Here is a 19,126-nt window from a genome sequence, read left to right as displayed (position 1 = left end):
TACAGGTCGAATGAGAGCTACAGCTGTGGACTATGCCACAGTCATAGCAATGTCAGATTCAAGCCACATCTGTGACCTACACCACAGCTCATGACAATGCCGGATCCCTGACCCACTGAGTGAGGCCAGGGATGGAACCCACGTCCTCATAGACACTGGTCAGATTTGTTTCCACCATGCCACAACAGGAAATCCTGCATGTGGAACTTAATGTAGTACTTTTTCAAAAAATCATATCACACTTTTTTTTTTTCCAATTGAAGTAGAGTTGATTAACAATGGTGTGCTAGTTTCAGGTGCATGACAAATGTACACATGTGTGTTTGTGTGTGTGTGTGTGTGTGTGTATATATATGCATATATACTTGGGAGTTGCTGGTTTCAGGTGCATGACAAAATGTGTATATATATATATACACACATACTTACTTGGAGTTCCCTGGTAGCTCAGCAGGTTAAGGATCTGGTGTTGTCACTGCTGTGGCTCACGTCAGTGATGTGGTGTGGGTTCCATCCCTGGCCCGGAAACTTCTGCATGCTGGTGGACGTGGCCAAAAAAATATATATCAGATTTTTTTACATTATAGATTATTACAAGATATTGAATACAGTGTCCTGTGGTATATAGTAGGCCTTCTTGTTTATTTTATATATAGTTGTATGTATCTGTTAATTCCAAACCTCTAATTTACCCTTCCCACCTCTGCACATTGAATGTAGTACATTTTTTTTGTCTTTTTAGGGCTACACCAGCAGCATATGGAAGTTCCCAGGCTAGGGGCTGAATCAGAGCTGCAACTGCTGGCCTACACCACAGCCACAGCAACACAGGATATGAGCCATGTTTGTGACCTACACCACAGCTCATGGCAATGGTGGATCCTTAACCCACTGAGCAAGGCCAGGGATTGAACCTGTGTCCTCATGGATACTAGTCGTGTTCATTACTGCTAAGCTACAACAGGAACTCCTGAATGTAGTACTTTTAATTAGAGCCATTTAAATAATGTAATGTCTTCTTAAGACTAGTTTTACCTTACAATAGAGAGGTTCAGAATAGTAAAATGAACTCAGTACTGTCTGAACTAAGTCAATTAGATTACAGGACTATCTCTGAGTATTTATTAAACAAACAAAACTATGAAAAGAGATGCCAAAGAAAACCAGACAGAGGGAACAGAAAAGACAAATTCCCACAACAGGGCACAGATGTAAAAATATTATTAAAGGATAAGTTTGGGGTTTTTTTTTTGCTGCACCTGTGGTGTACAGAAGTTCCCAGGCTACAAAACGAGCCCATGCCACAGCAGTGACTGGAGCCACAGCAGTGACAAGGCCAGATCCTTACCCACTAGGCTACCAGGGAACTCCAAGACAGTTCTTTTTTTTAAGGGAATAAAAATAGATAGAGATAAATAATTCATTATATGATGAATAAATATATGAAAAACATTTCAATTTCTCAAATAACCATAAATCAAGTATAATGGAAAAAATAAAAATCATAAAATAAATAAATAAAACCATGCAATATTAAAAAAAAAATTCTCAAATAACCAAAGAATTAAACATTGAGATTGAGAGATCATTTTTGTCCATCCAAATGACAAGTTTTTATCATGCCCTTTTACCACATTTAATTGGCAATCTTACTATTTAAATTACAAAGTAATGCAAATAATGTTCAAGTTCATAAAGTAAAGATCAAAAATAAATAAATAAAGGTCAGTATTTCCCCACCTAAACTCCACTACTGATAATTTGCTGGGCATCTTTTCTTTCTCTATTTCTTTTTTCTTCTTTTTAAAAGTTTTATGTTTATGAAAAACTTAAAAAAACCATAAAACAAAATGAAATGTGTCCACAATTGTGCATATTTTTATAAGATAAATATAAATAAGTAGTGATAAGCCTAATACCATCCTTTACTTCAGCCTCACTCTTTGGATACATCCCTGTCCTCCTGTCCTGCAACTTTCCAGGTATGTGCAAATATATTATAAATTATCCCTACATAAAATGTTTTCTTTGGCTGCATCTGCGACATGTGGAAAATCCCAGGCCAGAGATCAAACTTGCACCACAGCAGTGACCCAAGCCACTGCAGTGACAACACTGAATCTTTAACCAATTGAGCCACAAGAGAACACTCCAAAATTTTAATTACAAAAATGAGAGCATATTCTACATCCTCCTAAGTTAATGAGCCATAGAGATAATCAAAGTTTTTTTTTTCTTTTTTTTTTGTCTTTTTGCCATTTATGGGCCACTCCCGCGGCTTATGGCGGTTCCCAGGCTAGGGGTTGAATGGGAGCTGTAGCCTCCGGCCTACGCCAGAGCCACAGCAACTCGGGATCCGAGCCGCGTCTGCGACCCACACCACAGCTCACGGCAATGCCGGATCCTTAACCAACTGAGCAAGGCCAGGGATCGAACCTGCAACCTCATCGTTCCTAGTTGGATTTGTTAACCACTGAGCCATGACGGGAACTCCGGTCAAAGATTTGTTTTGTTTAAATATAACACTTTCTGTTAGTGTAAGGGTGTTATAACACAAGTACACTCCCACACTGATTTTTATTGATGGCAGAATGGTAACATTTTGTCTACCTCTTGGAGGCTAATTTGGGAATATATAAGAATAGCCTTCAAGCTATAATGGAAAAAAAAATAAAAATCATTTTTTGCAGGGAGCCGAGGAGACGCAGGAGGCCGAGGAAGGGAACTAGCCTGAGGGCACAGCTCCGAGGGCGGGTTCCTAACCAAGGAAAGCAGCCTACCCGCCGACACAGTTATGAGAGCAAGTTCTAAAAACAATGAGGCTCACGTGCTAACCCGACAACAACGGCAACCATAACAAAATGAAGGCTTTGCACAACAGTGCAAGAATGGAAATCGCTTCTTGGAAAATTCAGTCTTTCCCATTATTTACCTATTATTCAGTCTTTCCTGTTATTTGTTATTCCTTGTTATTTTCCTATATTGATTTGTGACTCAATAAAATTGGAACAATAATATGATTGGAACAATAACAAATAAGGGTTTCACCTTGGTGGAATTCCCCCATTCAAATCTAATTTAGTTAAAAAATAAAGTATTCATTAGTTTGTTACAAGTAAAAATAGGTCTCAGAGTTAGGTAATTGTGGAATGTACAATAGGTTAGACATGCATTATTCATAATGGAAAAATATAATAATAATCTTTCTTTTAATAAATCTTGTAGAAGGCTTTTAAGTTTTAGGAAATTAAGTTGCTTTGATATAAAAATATTTTCTCATACTGTCCCCTGACCATAATACTTTGAAGTTAGTACCCCAAGCTTTAATCTAAAAAATGAATTTTTGTACATGTCAAATTCTTGTGCTTGTGACCTTTCTAGCTGTTAAAGATTAGCTTAAAACAGTAACGGGTGGTGCTTGCTAAAAGTAACCACAAAACGTTTTGTACCAAATCGCCTTATTTTCACATAATGTTTTTTCCACATGATATTTTGTACTCATTATAGTTTTACATGATGTATTATATCTGCTATTTTTAATTAAAATTTTTAGAACACAATGTATATCTACTGTACTGTGTAATCAAGGGATAAAATCTAAAAGTTTAATCTTCAAAAATATGATCTAAGCACTGTTATGTAAGTTACAATTAAGCTGTCTATATAAACTGTTACCTATGCCAATAAAATTCGAGCTGTCCAGCACTCTGAAAAAGAGACAAAGACGCTGTCTCTGTGTGCATTCTCCAACACCGTCCATCCCCACAGGAACACCCTGGCTGCTGGAGCTGGACTCTGGCAATTTTTACAAAAAAAGAATAGCCTTCAAAACATTTTTAAATTTTGATTAAATAATTTCATTCCTAGAAATTTATCATTAGGAAATAATTCAAGATTTATAAGATATACACAAACATGGGGTTCCCATCGTGGCACAGCAGAAACGAATCTGTCTAGGAATCATGAGGTTTTGGGTTCGATCCCTGGCCTCGCTCAGTGGGTTAAGGATCCAGCGTTGCCATGAGCTGTGGTGTAGGTCGCAGATGCAGCTGTGGCGTAGGCTGGCAGCTGTAGCTCCAATTAGACTCCTACCCTGGGAACCTCCATGTGCTGCAGATGCAGCCCTAAAAAGACAAAAAGACAAAAAGAAAAAAAAAGAAGAAGATATACACAAACATTTACAGGGAGTTTCTATCATGGCTCAGCAGAAACAAATCTGACTAGTATCCATGAGGATGAGGGTTCGATCCCTGGCCTTGCTGGGTGGGTTAAGGATCCGACATTGCCATGAGCTGTGGTGTAGGTCACAGACATGGCTTGGATTCCACGTTGCTGTGGCTGTAGTGTAGGCCAACAGCTATAGCTCTAATTCGACCCCTAGCCTGGGAACTTCCATACGCCCAAAAAAAAGATATACACAAACATTTACACACATTTAAGGATGTTCATCATTAATTTTTTTCATTAAATTTCTAACAGAGCAATTTATAAATACACCATTCAAAATCCTAATGCTGGATCATCAGGTAACCATTAAAAACCATGTGGGGGGAGTTGTAGCTCAGTAGTAACGAATCTGACTAGTATCCATAAGGACACAGGTTCAATCCCTGGCCTCGCTCAGTGGGTTAGGTATCCAGTGTTGCTGTGAGCTGTGGTATAGGTCACAAATGTGGCTCAGATCTCGCGTTGCTGTGGCTGTGGTGTAGACTGGCAGCTGCAGATTCAATTTAACCCCTAGCCTGGGAACTTCCATATGCCGCAGGTATAGCCCTAAAAAGACAAACAAACAAACAAAAAACATGAGGGGTTTTTGTATTTTTTGGCCACAACCACAGCACAAGGAAGTTCCCAAGTCAGGGATCAAAACTCATGCCGCAAAAAGCCATCCAAGGGACTGATATGAAAACACCACATCCATAACCCACTGCATCATAAGGGAACTCCAAAAACCATGAGTTTTGAAAATATTGTGTAATATGTAAAAATGCCTAGTATGATAGGTGAAAATGCAGGATATAAAAATCCATAATGAAAGGACTTGTAAAACACATAAACTACAGTTACACGCATCATTGTGAGTTAGTTTTTAAAACTTAAAGTTCAGTTTAAAAAAAGTATGTAACAGGAGTTCCCATTGTGGCTCAGCAGTAACGAACCTGACTAGTATCCATGAAGATGGGGTTCAATCCCTGGCCTTGCTCAATGGGTTAAGGATCCTGCGTTGCTGTGAGCTGTGGTGTAGACTGCAGTTGAGGCTTGGATCTGGCATTGCTATGCTGTGGTGTAAGCCCATGGCTATAGCTCCAATTCGACCCCCAGCCTGGGAACCCCCACATACGGCAGGTACGGCCCTAAAAAGACAAAACAAAAACAAAAAACAGTAAATGACTATAAAAAGACACAGAGCAAGTAATGGTTGGGTCCCAGACCTAGAGAGAGCAGCTTCATTCAGGCTGTTGTCATCAGGGTTCTGGGACTTGGGTGACCCCAGAGAGAGCTCAGTTTCAAATTACTTTTAAAGACCATATGAAGAATACCACTGAAATAAAATTCAGTAATTTATTTGTATCATTAGGATCAAAGATAAACTTTCAAAAAAATAAAAGCTTTTAAAAGAAAATTCAAATCAATCTTACGTGGCTCCAGTTTTGGAGATAGGGCAAGTATATTCTGCCTTGAGCATCCACATGTTTTCCAACTGAGATTCCCATATTTGCAGTTGGCTTTAAGAAGCAAATGGGGGGAGCAAAAGGGTGAGAATCCAAAATCCATAAACGAATTGGTATGTTATATGTATTACCTATTTGAGACAAAATAAACACATCTTCAAACAATAATGAACATTATATTTATGGTATAGCTAGGTAGCATTAAGACATGTAGGCAAGTTTACAGATAGGATTTATGTAAATTGAGGCTGATTTCCCTATTTTCATTCACTCTCACATTAGAAATATCCCCATTAAAGCACCAGCATAACATTTGAGGAAAATTAATCAAGATAATGGCCAGTTAATTCAATTCAATTCAATAAATATTTATAGGACCTACTGTGCTAGGAATATGGAATACAACACCTTCTCTACATAACCTTCTTTGCTCCACCCAAGCAGACCTACTGCACCTTTCTTGAAATGCAGTGGACACCTCTTTTTTTTTTTGTCTTTTTGCTATTTCTTGGGCCACTTCCACAGCATATGGAGGTTCCCAGGCTAGGGGTCCAATCGGAGCTGTAGCCACCAGCCTACTCCAGAGCCACAGCAACTCGGGATCCTGCGGGATCCGAGCCGCGTCTGCAACCTACACCACAGCTCACAGCAACGCCGGATCGTTAACCCACTGAGCAAGGGCAGGGATCGAACCCTCAACCTCATGGTTCCTAGTCTGATTCGTTAACCACTGCGCCACGACGGGAACTCCGACACCTCTATTTTATATGTATTCTTCATTGAAAACATTTGCCTACAAGTCAATTTCTCCTTTTACATTGTAAACTTTTGAAGACAATTATGTATTATTCATTTCTACAACAAATATAGTGCCTAACATTCTGGCTGCTCAACAATAAAATTTGCTTGTATAAATAAGAATGAATGACTGAATAAATAAATGAAAGATGAATTTGATACCGGCATGGAAATTGCTCATTAATTGAAGATACTATAACACACAAGCTGGGTTAGATATATAGAACTCGGAGCTTAAAATAACCTCAACAGTCCCCCTGTCCGGTGGTTCTTGCACTTCAGTGTACTGAGATAGGAACCTGAGTGAAAGCTCTTCCATGGCATGTACAATGTAACCATGTATGTCATACCTACAGAGAGCCAAATCTATGACTGCTTTGATTTGCAAGAAGCCCAAAGCTAATCTTAACATAAGTCCCAAAACTAACCTTAAAATTAATCTAGAAATCTGATCAATTACCTTAGCCATTCTACTGTATCTTTCGGTATTTATTCCTGATTTCATAGTCTTATTTCATACATCTTTTTAGGGCTGCGCCTGCGGCATATGGAGGTTCCCATGCTAGGGGTCGAATAGGAGCTACAGCTGCTGGCCTATGCCACAGCTGCAGCAACATGGGATCCGAGCCACATCTGTGCCCTACACCACAGCTCACAAGAACACCAGATCCTTAACCCACTGAGTGAGGCCAGGGATCAAACCCGCTGAGCCACAATGGGAACTCTGCATATGTCTTTCACTGTATTTAAAAACACGACTGCTCAGGAGCAAGAATGCATTGGTTCAAATCCTATTAATCCACACATTACTAGCTACAGATTTTAGGCAAAAGTTCTTTAACTTTCCTGTACCTCAATTCCTTCCTCTATAAAATGGGAATAATAAAAGCTCCTACCTCACAGGACTGTTGTGAGATGAAATTAGTTGAGGTATGTAAAATGCTTAGAAAAGCATTGATGGGTTGGTGATTTTTGCAATTTACCTCAAACACATTTTGGAAATAAACAAGGTACAAATAAAAAGTTCTCTCCTCCACTGCAACCTTTTTCTTACTAAGGAAATCCTCTACTTTTTTCATCTTGCTTCCTCCTGCCTTATGCACAATGATATTCAGCTATCTGCATATTTGAAACACTTGAGGAACTTAAGAGTCAGAATTCCTGGTAGAGTCCTCAGATTTAAAGTAATTATATAAATAAAGACATAATTTAAGTTAGCTGTAAATAAAGTTCAGATGATATCATCTTAATGATACACATTTATTTATTTATTTATTTATTTTTTTTTTTTTGTCTTTTTGCCTTTTCTAGGGCCGCTTCTGCGGCATATGGAGGTTCCCAGGCTAGGGGTCTAATCGGAGGTGTAGCTGTCAGCCTACGCCACAGCCACAGCAATGAGGGATCCGAGCCACATCTGCAACCTACACCACAGCTCATGGCAACGCCAGATCCTTAACCCACTGAGCAAGGCCAGGGATCGAACCCGCAACCTCGTGGTTCTTGGGTTCGTTTCTTAGTCGGGTTCGTTAACCACTGAGCTACGACGGGAACTCCAATGATACACATCTCTAAAGAATGTATGGATGAAGAAAAAGTGTCATCACAGCCTTGATACAATCTTGGAGGGATAAAAAATAAACCAGAAAATTTCTGCAGGTATCCACAAGGCAATATCAGCAGAAGATTCACCTGGGGAATAGGTTAGCTATAAGCTTAACTGCATGGGTGTTAACCTGGGTGTGAGGTTAGATATAAGGTTAACTGCATCTGGATTGCTTAAATTTTTTTAGCATGGACATTTATTATTATTATACTAACAAAACTAGTAACTAAAAGAAAGTAACATAAGCAGACAAATAATGGCCAACATTTATTAGGTACTTACTATGTGCCAGGAACTATGCCAAGAGCTTTGTTTAGGGAACTTAATCCTCACAGTTCTAGAGTTAGGCTCTATTAATGGCCCATCTTAACAGATGAGAGAGAAAATACATTCTGAACTTCTGATCAGGATAAAATAACTAGTGTGCATCACAATGAGTTGATATAATTCTAGTCAAAAGCAAAAGGGAAAGAGTGTACTGCAAAAAAAAAAAAAAAAAAGTACTGCAGGTATCATTGCTACCTTGGAATTAGTACCAGCGCAAGAATCAATGACCTGACTCCACGGCTCTAAGAAGATGCACAGCGCCAATGAGTAGCCTCTTAAGATAACCTTTATGCTCTCCTGTTACCTCCCCACACTGTTGTAGAAACTGAATGCTACTGAGCAATGATTCACTTAAATTCCTAAGTCCCTCTATCAACATGCGACCACCTTTGAAGTCATTGGGGTAGGTAAGAACTATCAAATCAGTCAATCAATCAATCAATCAATCACTGGGGTGGTAAAAATTCTCTCTCTCTCTCACTAACATCTAACCATGATAAATACAGAACAATGGAGTTCCCACTGCGGCTCAGGAGTAACAAACCCAACTAGTATCCATGAGAATGCAGGTTCAATCCCTGGCCTTGGTCAGTGGGTTAAGGACCTGGCGTTATATAAGGATAATGCTACCTCATATAAAGGGAGGAAAACAAAACATTGATGTAATGCAGCTCTGATCCTATGTTGCTGTGGCTGTGGTTAGACGGGAAGCTGAAGCTCCAATTTGACCCTTAACTTGGGAACTTCCATATGCTGCAGGTATGGCTCTAAAAAGCCAAAAAAGAAAAAAAAGCAGAACACAAGTAATAGGAATTAGGCCTGAGTAAAGTTCTCTACGCAGCCAGAAAACACTCTGAGGGCTTGGAAGGGGAGAAGCCAGGAAAGAAAATAAAAATTGACTCTCTACCTGTTTTGCCAACTTCACTGCAATTTTTTCAGAGCCCACTGCTACCTACTTTCACCTCCAAACACACTTCTATTCATAAACATCAAGCTAAATTCCTAAGAAGTTTCTGTGCCAAACAGGTGTCATAGTTGGACATTAACAGAAGCAGAATAAAACATGAGTGTAACTCTAGCAATAAGTCATCATGGTGGATTGTGGTGGAGGGGAAATGAAGAAATTAAGGAGGGTTTGTAACAGTCTAGGAACTACCATAATGAAACACTTACTTTGAAAAAAGTCCCCCCAAACATAGCTTCTTGATGTCTGTTGGACAATGAGCTCCCATCATACAGTGGTGAGTGCTTTGTAAGAGATGGCAAACTCTACTGCTCTCTCTCCCTTTGATTTCCAGATCCTCCTCAGCCCTTTTGCAGTGCCCAGTAAATTCATTTATTCCTAAACTCATCAGTCAGTAATCAAATAAACTAATTCAATCATTCAACAAATATTTACCAAGTATATTCTATAAGCACAGCACTGTGTATTAGTGAATTTGGATGCTACTGCTTCTGAGATTACTTGCATTTTAAAAGAGGAATGGGATTTTTTGGAGTTCCCGTTGTGGCATAGTGGTTAACGAATCTGACTAGGAACCATGAGGTTGCAGGTTCGGTCCCTGGCCTTGCTCAGTGGGTTAAGGATCTGGCGTTGCCAGTGAGCTGTGGTGTAGGCTGCAGATGCGGCTCGGATCCCTCGTTGCTGTGGCTCTGGCGTAGGCTGGTGGCTAAGGCTCTGATTACACCCCTAGCTTGGGAACCTTCATATGCCGTGGGAGTGGCCCAAGAAATGGCAAAAAGACAAAAAAAATAATAGTAATAAAATAAAATGGACTTTTAATGGTGGAATTTCAAGCACTGCTTCAAAGAAATATATTGGAATCAATGTTTCACTGGTGTTCTTCAAATCATACCAGATAAGCAACCTTCTATAACACCCATCTGACAGGTTAGTTCACTTGAACATTGAAGGAAGTAGGTCTAGACAAATAGGAAGTACAGGGAAGTTAGTGATTTTTGTTTTGTTTTTTTTTTTTTTTTTCCATTTTGGACACTTAGCTATTTTGACCTGTCAGGTCACCTGAAAATATGTTGCTTTCTTTGAGCTTTAATGGCCTCTGTGCACTTTTTTTGGTGGGTTGTTTTTGTTTTTGTTTTGCTTTTTAGGCCTGCACCTGCGGCATATAGAGCTTCCCAGGCTAGGGCTCGAATCGGAGCTGCAACTGCTGGCCTACACCACGGCTACAGCCATGCCAGACCTGAGCCATGTCTGTGACCTACACCACAGCTCACAGCAACACTGGATCCTTAACCCACTGAGCAAGGCCAGGGGTCGAACCCGAGTCCTCATGGATACTAGTCAGATTTGCTACCTCTGAGCCACGAGATGGGAACTCCCAGTGGTCTCTGTGTTTTAAAAATTTTCTCTTGGGGTTTTAACTTCCAGCCTGATACTGGCTATGTGGGCTTAGGTAAACCACATGACCAGGGTTCAGTTTCACCTACAGAATGGGGATAATGCTACCTCATATAAAGGATAATAAAGGATAATGCTACCTCATATAAAAGGAGGAGAACAAAACATTGATGTAATGGAGAAAAGGGTGGGATCTGCACAGTATGCTGTGGAAAGCAGAGATAATGCTCCACAGAAACAGGCCTCGGTCTGACTTGCTTGCCTCCGGACCTCAAAACCTATCAGAGTAGTGGGCACATAGCTGACACTTGGTAAATAAACATTTGTCGAACTGAACTGAATCTGATGGCCTTCCTTAACTGGGACAACTTTCTGCTAGACCCAAGGTGGTTCAGGATAGATCATATATATACATGTGAAAACAACTTTGAGAATGTTATGGTACTAAGCAAACAGAAGCTCTTATATAAAACTGCTCTTTTAAAAAATTCCCACAATTTCATAACTTTCACACTTACCCTGATACATCACAGGAATAGTGCCACTGAAATTCAGCAGGTCTTTCTGGGAACTATCTTTGAAAACTGGAAGAAAAAAAAAAATAGCCCCAAAATGTGTAATCAGAAGTAGGAAGAACAGTATTAAAGTATCTGTGCGCACACACAAACCTACAGAAACATACATCATTACTAAATACCGTTGGCTAGGAGTTAGTAAGTGTGTGAACAAGGGGAAATTACTAGATGATGTTCTTTTGGAAAGTAGAGCAGGTAGTTGAAAGAAAACAGGACTTTGATACTGAAATCCCAAGTTCTAGGCCCACTTTCCCTACTTAGAGGTGATGGGAGAAACTTTCACGTATTGAGGTACAGGGAAGTCATCCCAGCTTATTCATGATCTAACTTTATGCTAACAAAAATGTTTTGTGGCCTATTAAACATAACACTGTACATTTGCTCTAACCACTAAAGAAAAGGGTGCATTGTTCAGTAGTAAAGAATGTCTGTTTTGAAGCTAAGAGATAAATGCCACCCTTCCCTGGCACATCAGTGCCAGCGCTACTTCAATGATAAAGCTCCCTTCACAGGTGCCAAGGCCACGCTGACTCACTGTGTGCATGCTCATCTGTCTTTTTTTGAAACCCTGAAGGAAATGCACCCCGGTCATGCTTGGTGTTCTTTGTTCTGATTGATATAAAGCTGTGCTGAAAACTGTGCTTCTTTGGAAGCTGAGAGGCTGTTTCCTTGGCTATAAGCCTCAGTTTGGCTTGAATAAAAGTCTTTTCCACTTCTGTTCAGGTTGATTATTATTTTCATCGACAGAGACATGTCATTACTTTAATCTCTTTGCCCTTCAGTTTCATCGTCTATAAAATAAAGATATAAAATCTAGGAGTTCCCGTTGAGGCTTAGCGGAGATGAATATGACTAGCATGAGGATGTAGGTTCTATCCCTGGCCTCGCTCAGTGGGTTAAAAACCCAGCGTTGCTGTGAGCTGTGGTATAAGTCACAGATGTGGCTCGGATCTGGCATTGGCCGGCAGCAACAGCTACGATTCGACCCCTCGCCTGGGAACCTCCATATACGGCAGGTATGGCCCTAAAAAAATAATAATGAAAAAATAAAATCTATAAAATAAAGACTGCATCATAAAGTTGTCATAAGGATTAAATGAGATAATATGAAAACTCTTAAGTAAAGGATTATAAAATTTGAGGACATTATCAAATAATTGTCACATGTAAAATCATTTACAAGAGTTCCTGTCATGGCGCAGTGGCTAACAAATCTGACTAGGAACCATGAGGTTGCAGGTTCAATCCCTGCCCTTGCTCAGTGGGTTAACGATCCGGCATTGCCGTGAGCTGTGGTGAGGTCACAGACGCAGCTCGGATCCCGCGTTGCTGTGGCTCTGGCTACAGCTCCGATTCGACCCCTAGCCTGGGAACCTCCATATGCCACGGGAGCGGCCCTAGAAAAGGCAAAAAGACAAAAATAAATAAATAAATAATAAAATAAAATAAAATCAGTTACAATCACTTTCAGATATCAGATTATAACTTTTATTATAGGAATAAAAAAGCTTTATTTTTGAAAGCTAATTTATTTTGGTTTCTTCACATCCCTGAAATTTCAACTTACCCATAAATAACTGGGACACACTGATGGGGAATTAATGCCCCAATTTCTTTTTTTTTTTTTGGTTTTCTTTTTTTTTTGCTTCTTTAGGGCTGCACCCAAAGCATATGGAAGTTCTAGGTTAGGGGTTGAGTCGCAGCTACAGCTGCTGGCCTACACCACAGCCACAGCAACTCAGGATCCAAGCCGCATCTGTGACCTACACTGCAGCTCTCAGAAACCTAGATCCCCAACCCACTGAGCGAGGCCAGGGATCGAACCTGCATCCTCATGGATACTAGTTGGATTCGTTTCTGATGTGCCACAACAGGAAGTCCCTAACGCCCTAATTTCTGAACTGAATACAGAAAATACTACATCTGGTTTCAAACTACCTTGGAATGTAGTCCTTTTAGGACCTCAGTAACTAACCACACTATTTAAGCAGTAGAAGAAAAAAAGTCTAAATAGATATAATGTCCCATCAGAGAAAAGAGGAAAAGCCAGGTTGACAGAAGCTCAAGGCCAAAAGTGCACATAAGTCTTAATGTTTACCTTGAACTATACGAGTGAAAGGTAACAATAGGTAAAGGGATCACTCCATGCAGAAACTAGAAAGAGGAGTGGAACAGGGGTTGTTTCTCAAAGACACAGAGGAACCTGGAAATATGGTAGAGAAATTATAGGTATAAATAGTCAGTGTCCAATCAAATTATTCAAAAAGCCAAAAGAGAAATGATTATAATAGATGACTAACATTGTCTCCGATAATAAAATTATACTGACAATATTAATTCTATAGCTTGAGGGTTGAATGGCACCAGAGCTTATTTCCTCTAGATGAGGGAAACAAAAATAAGAATTATCTGGTATAACAAAGCTTTAAAGCTGTAAGAAAAAAAAGCCACAGTAGGGAGTTCCCGTCGTGGCGCAGTGGTTAACGAATCCGACTAGGAACCATGAGGTTGCAGGTTCGGTCCCTGCCCTTGCTCAGTGGGTTAACGATCCGGCGTTGCCGTGAGCTGTGGTGTAGGTTGCAGACGCGGCTCGGAACCCGCGTTGCTGTGGCTCTGGCGTAGGCCAGGGGCCACAGCTCCGATTCGACCCCTAGCCTGGGAACCTCCATATGCCGCGGGAGCGGCCCAAGAAATAGCAAAAAGACAAAAAAAAAAAAAGCCACAGTAAAAGAGCAAGTAGTATTCAAGCAGAGGGTAAGATGGACATGAGTAAAAACCGCAACTCCACGACTAACTAGCTATGTAATCAAAGCAAGTTATTATTATTTTTTTTTAGGGCTGCTCTCTCGGCTTATGAATGTTCCCAGGTGACAGGCTGAATTGGAGCTGCAGGTGCCAGCCCATGCCACAGCCACAGCAACATGAGATCTGAGCTACATCTGTGATCTACACCACAGCCACAGCGACACCTGATCCTTAACCCAATGAGCGAAGCCGGGGATCGAACCCACATCCTCATTACTGCTGAGCCACAACAGGAACTTCCTTAAACAAGTTATTTAAACTCTCTGAAGCCTCTTGAAGATGATAATGCCTCACAGTTCTGGTTGTAAGAAAATACGTAAAATAATGTAGATAAAACATTTGGAAGTATACACGGTGTTCAATAAATAGTGGCTGTTAAATATCCCATCCCAGGCATTTATGCAGCACCAGACACCTCAGTGCTAGCCAAGAGAGGCCAGACATAGATGGGCCAGAAACTAATCATTTCTTCCACACATAAAATTAGCTATTTCTAAGAAATACTTCCATAACTCCTCAAAACTTCCAGTATATGAATATGAATTAGATATATTTTCTTAACCCAAGCTAATTCCAAATATAATACATACCCATTAGAATAAAGAACTTTTTCAAAACTGTGTGTTTTGACCAGTTCATAGGTAGTGAGTCCCAATCAGCATTTATTTTTAATGGATATGGAATGGAAAAGAAAATGCCAAAGTATGCATAATATTTTAGTTGTGCATATGGGATCATGACATAAAATGTATTTCCAAGTGTGGGTTGTGGTCAGAAATTTTGAAAGATAAGGTAAAATCTTTTTCAGGTAACCAGACCGTCTATACAAAGTGAAAAATAAAACTTTGTGATTAATTTATTATCAACCACATATGTGGTAGGCAGAACAATGGCTTCCAAAGATGTCCAATATCATTAACACAACATTGTAGGAGTTCCCGTCGTGGCGCAGTGGTTAACGAATCCGACTAGGAACCATGAGGTTGCAGGTTCGGTCCCTGCCCTTGCTCAGTGGGTTAACGATCCGGCGTTGCCGTGAGCTGTGGTGTAGGTCGCAGACGCAGCTCGGATCCCGTGTTGCTGTGGCTCTGGCGTAGGCCAGTGGCTGCAGCTCTGATTCGACCCAAGCCTGGGAACTTCCATGTGCCCAAGAAATAGCAAAAAAAAAAAAAAAACATTGTAAATCAACTCTACTTCAATAAAATAAAATTTTTTAAAAAGATGTCCAGTATCCTAATCCTTGGAACCTGTGCATATATTACTTTACTCGGCAAAGAAACTTTTCAGTTGCAATTAAGTTAAGGACCCTGAGATGGAGAAATTACCCTGTATTATTAAGAGTGGGCCTAATCTAATAATGTTGGTTCTTAAAGGCAAAAAACCTTTTCTCTGGAGATTTGACTATAGAAGGATGGTTGAAGATGCAATAATGCTAGCTTTGAAAATGGAGGAAGGTGACCTCAAGCCAAAGAATATGAGTGACACTTAGAAACTAAAAAAAAGGCAGAGTTCCTATCGTGGCTCAGTGGTTAACAAACCCAGTTAGTATCCATGAGGACATGGGTTTGATCCCTGGCCTTGCTAAGTGGGTTAAGGATCTGGCTTTGTTGTGGCTATGGCGCAGGCCGGCAGCTACAGCCCCAATTTGATCCCTAGCCTGGGAACCTCTATAGGCCGCAGGTACAGCCCTAAAAAGACAAAAAAAAAAAAAAAGAAAGAAACTAAAAAGGCAAGAAAATAGATTATTTCCCAGAGCCTCCAGAAACTGGAACTAAGACATGCCAATGCTTCTAAACTGCAAAGACCTATGTCAGGCTTCTAGCCCACAAAACAATAAGATAGTAAACTTGTGCAGTTTTAAGCCACTACATTTATGCTAATCTGTTACAACAGCAATAGAAAACTAATACAACAGAAATTTCATTAACTTACAACAGAAGTTGACAGAATGTTGTAAATCAACCATAAGAAAAGTTTCTTTTCTTTTTTTTTTTTTTTTTTTTAGGGCCGCACAGGCGGCATACGAAGGTTCCCAGGCTAGGGGTCTACTTGGAGCTGTAGCCACTGGCCTATTCCAGAGCTACAGCAATGCCAGATCCAAGCCAAATCTGCAACCTACCCCACAGTTCACAGCAATCCTGGAACCTTAACCCACTGAGCAAGGCCAGAGATCGAACTCACAACCTCATGGTTCCTAGTCAGATTCGTTTCCGCTGTGCCACTATGGTAACGCCAAAAAAAAAAATTTTTTTAAAGAAATTTCATTAACTTAAATTTCCTCAAAAACTACAGGTCATAACGGTCATAAAGTGCAGCTCAAAATCAGGGGATAAAGGGAGTTCCCACTGTGGCTCAGAGGGCTAAGAACATGACTAGTATCCATGAGTTTGGGTTTGATCTCTGGCCTTGCTCAGGGGGTTAAGGATCTGGTGTTGCCACAACGTAGGTCACTGATGCAGCTTGGTTTCCCTGTTGCTGTGGCTGTGGTATAGGCTGGCAGCTGCAGCTCCAGTTGGACCCCTGGCCTGGGAATTTCCATATGCTGCAGGTGCAGCCCTTTAAAAAAAAAAAAAAAAAATCAGGGGATAAAAGAGAGAAATTAGAATTTTTTTTTATTTTAATGATTTTTTTTTCCATTATAGCTGGTTTACAGCATTCTATCAATTTTCTCCTGTACAGCAAGGTGACCCAGTCACACACACATGTACACACATTGTTTTTTCTCACATTATCATGTTCCGTCATAAGTGACTAGATACAGTTCCCAGTGCTATACAGCAGGATCTCATAGAAATGAGAATTACAACAAATGTGTTCTATAACAGATTTGTTCTTTCTAGGAACAAATAATAGCTTAAATAATGCAGCAAAAACTAGAGGACACAATTCTTACCATAGGTATCCATGGAATATCTGAAATGTGGGAAAAACACATTTACATTCTTTAGTTCTTCCACAGTTAGATCCCTGAACTTGTACTGAAAAGAGAAAAATGAACATGGAATAAGACTATAAGGAAAAGAACAATTATAAATCAATATTTAACTAAATACTTACTATGCACTATGAATTGTTATCTGATTTAATCCTTTTGATAACGATCTTATGAAATAGGTAGGGCTTATAACTGCTCTACTTTACAGAAGATGAAAATAAAAGTTAGAGAATCAAAATAACTTGCTGAGTTAGAGAGCAAGTTGATTAGTGAAGTCCAAATGCTGCTGCGCCTGCGCCTTTAATTACTATATCAAATTGCTTCCAAATGCTTCCTGAAGGCTTAAGAAACAGGGCAGATGTAGCACACCAATCACCACTAAGATCCAGCTCCTATTCCTAAATACCTCATTCACTTGATACACCCTGAATTTCCCTTTCTAGTACTGTAACTGGGTTTCAAAGGGAGAAGAGAAAGTATGCAAGGGTTTATAGTCAGGTTGACTGAACTATCTCAGAAATACTACCTTGGTCGCCCTGTGGACAAAATCATTTAACTTCTTTGAACTTATTTCCTCATTTGGATAGAGAAATTAAACTGATCTCCTAGACTTGTGAAGGGGATTAAAATTTTTTTAAGTATGTTAAGAGTCCCTTACCATTCTGAAAATGAAATTGAGAAAACAATTACATTTACAATAACATCAAAAAGAATAAAATACTTAGGAATAAATTTAACAACATGCAAAACTTAGACTCTAAAAACTACAAAATACTGTTGAAAGAAATTAAAGTAGATCTAAATAAACAGAAAGACATCCCTTGTGGATAGATCAGAAGATTTAACATTAAGATGGCAATACTTCCCAAATGATTCAACAATCAACTCAGGAGTTCCCTTCGTGGCTCAGCAGTTAACGAACCCGACTAGGATCCATGAGGATGCAAATTCGATCCCTGGCCTTTCTCAGTGGGTTAAGGATCTGGTGTTGCCATGAGCTGTGGTGTAGGTCACAGACACGGCTTGGATCCAGCACTGCTGTGGCTGTGGCTGTGGCTGGCAGCTAGCAGCTCCGATTTGACTCCTAGCCTGGGAACTTCCATATGCCTTGGTTGCGGCCCTAAAAAGAAAAAAAAAAAAAAATCCCTATCAAAATCTCAGCTGACTTTTTGGCTCATGTGCAAAAGTTTACAAAACTGATCTGAAAATTCAAGGAATGCAGCTAAAACAATCTTTGAAAAGAACAAAACAAGTCGGAGGATCCATACTATAATCAAAAGAAGGCTATCATAAAAAGATAGGAGTTCCAGTTGTGGTTCAGCAGTAAGGAACCTGATTAGTATCCATAAGGACGCAGGTTCGATCCCTGGCCTTGCTTAGTGGGTTAACAATCCCCATTGCCTCAAGCTGTGGTGTACACTGCAAACTCAGCTTGGATCTGGTGTTGCTGTGGCTGTGGCTGTGACTGTGACTGTGATTTCACCCCTACCCTAGAAACCTCCACATGTTGCACATGACAGTTCCCATGTGGCACAGTGGGTTAAGGATCTAGCACTGCCATAGCTGTGAGCAGGTGGCAACTACAGTGCCAAGTTTGATCCCTGGCCTGGGAACTTCCACATGCCATGGCTGCCGCCAAAATATTTTTAGAAAAGAAAAAAGACAGAGGATGACAAACATAGGAGAGGACGTGGAGAAATCAGAACCCTCATGGAGTTCCCATCGTGGCTCAGTGGTTAACGAATCCAACTAGGAACCATGAGGTTTCGGGTTCCACCCCTGGCCTTGCTCAATGGGTTAAGGATCTGGCGTTGCTGTGAGCTGTGGTATAGGTTGCAGACATGGCTGGGATCTGGCATTGCTGTGGCTGTGGTGTAGGCCAGTGGCTGTAGCTCCAATTGGACCCTTAGCCTTGGAACCTCCATATGCCACAGGAGCAGCCCTAGAAAAGGCAAAAAGACAAAAAAGAAAAAAAAAAATCAGAACCTTCATATACATATACCACTGCTGGTGGTAAAAAGACACAGCTGCTTTGGAAGTCTGTCAGTTCTT

At 40.2% G+C, this 19,126-nt stretch overlaps 1 protein-coding gene across 5 annotated transcripts in view; it reads right to left on the bottom strand.

Moving 5' to 3' along the window:
* Positions 1-19,126, bottom strand: part of UEVLD (UEV and lactate/malate dehyrogenase domains) — a 51,284-nt gene that overhangs the window by 28,903 nt on the left and 3,255 nt on the right. The window contains exons 2-4 of one of the 5 annotated variants that reach the window (XM_047776153.1): positions 17,033-17,117; positions 11,278-11,343; positions 5,640-5,803 (exon numbers count right to left, since the gene is read on the bottom strand). In XM_047776153.1, the coding sequence (XP_047632109.1) occupies positions 5,640-5,803; positions 11,278-11,343; positions 17,033-17,117 (315 nt within the window). Of the gene's footprint in view, positions 1-429; positions 470-5,639; positions 5,804-11,277; positions 11,344-17,032; positions 17,118-19,126 lie in introns of those variants that run through there. The other 4 variants (XM_047776154.1, XM_047776152.1, XM_047776155.1 and 1 more) reach the window with 4 other exon arrangements.

The sequence above is a fragment of the Phacochoerus africanus genome, chromosome 4 (genome assembly GCF_016906955.1).
Source record: "Phacochoerus africanus isolate WHEZ1 chromosome 4, ROS_Pafr_v1, whole genome shotgun sequence".
Taxonomy (NCBI): Eukaryota; Metazoa; Chordata; class Mammalia; order Artiodactyla; family Suidae; genus Phacochoerus; species Phacochoerus africanus.
This window is presented reverse-complemented; position numbering and strand designations above follow the sequence as displayed.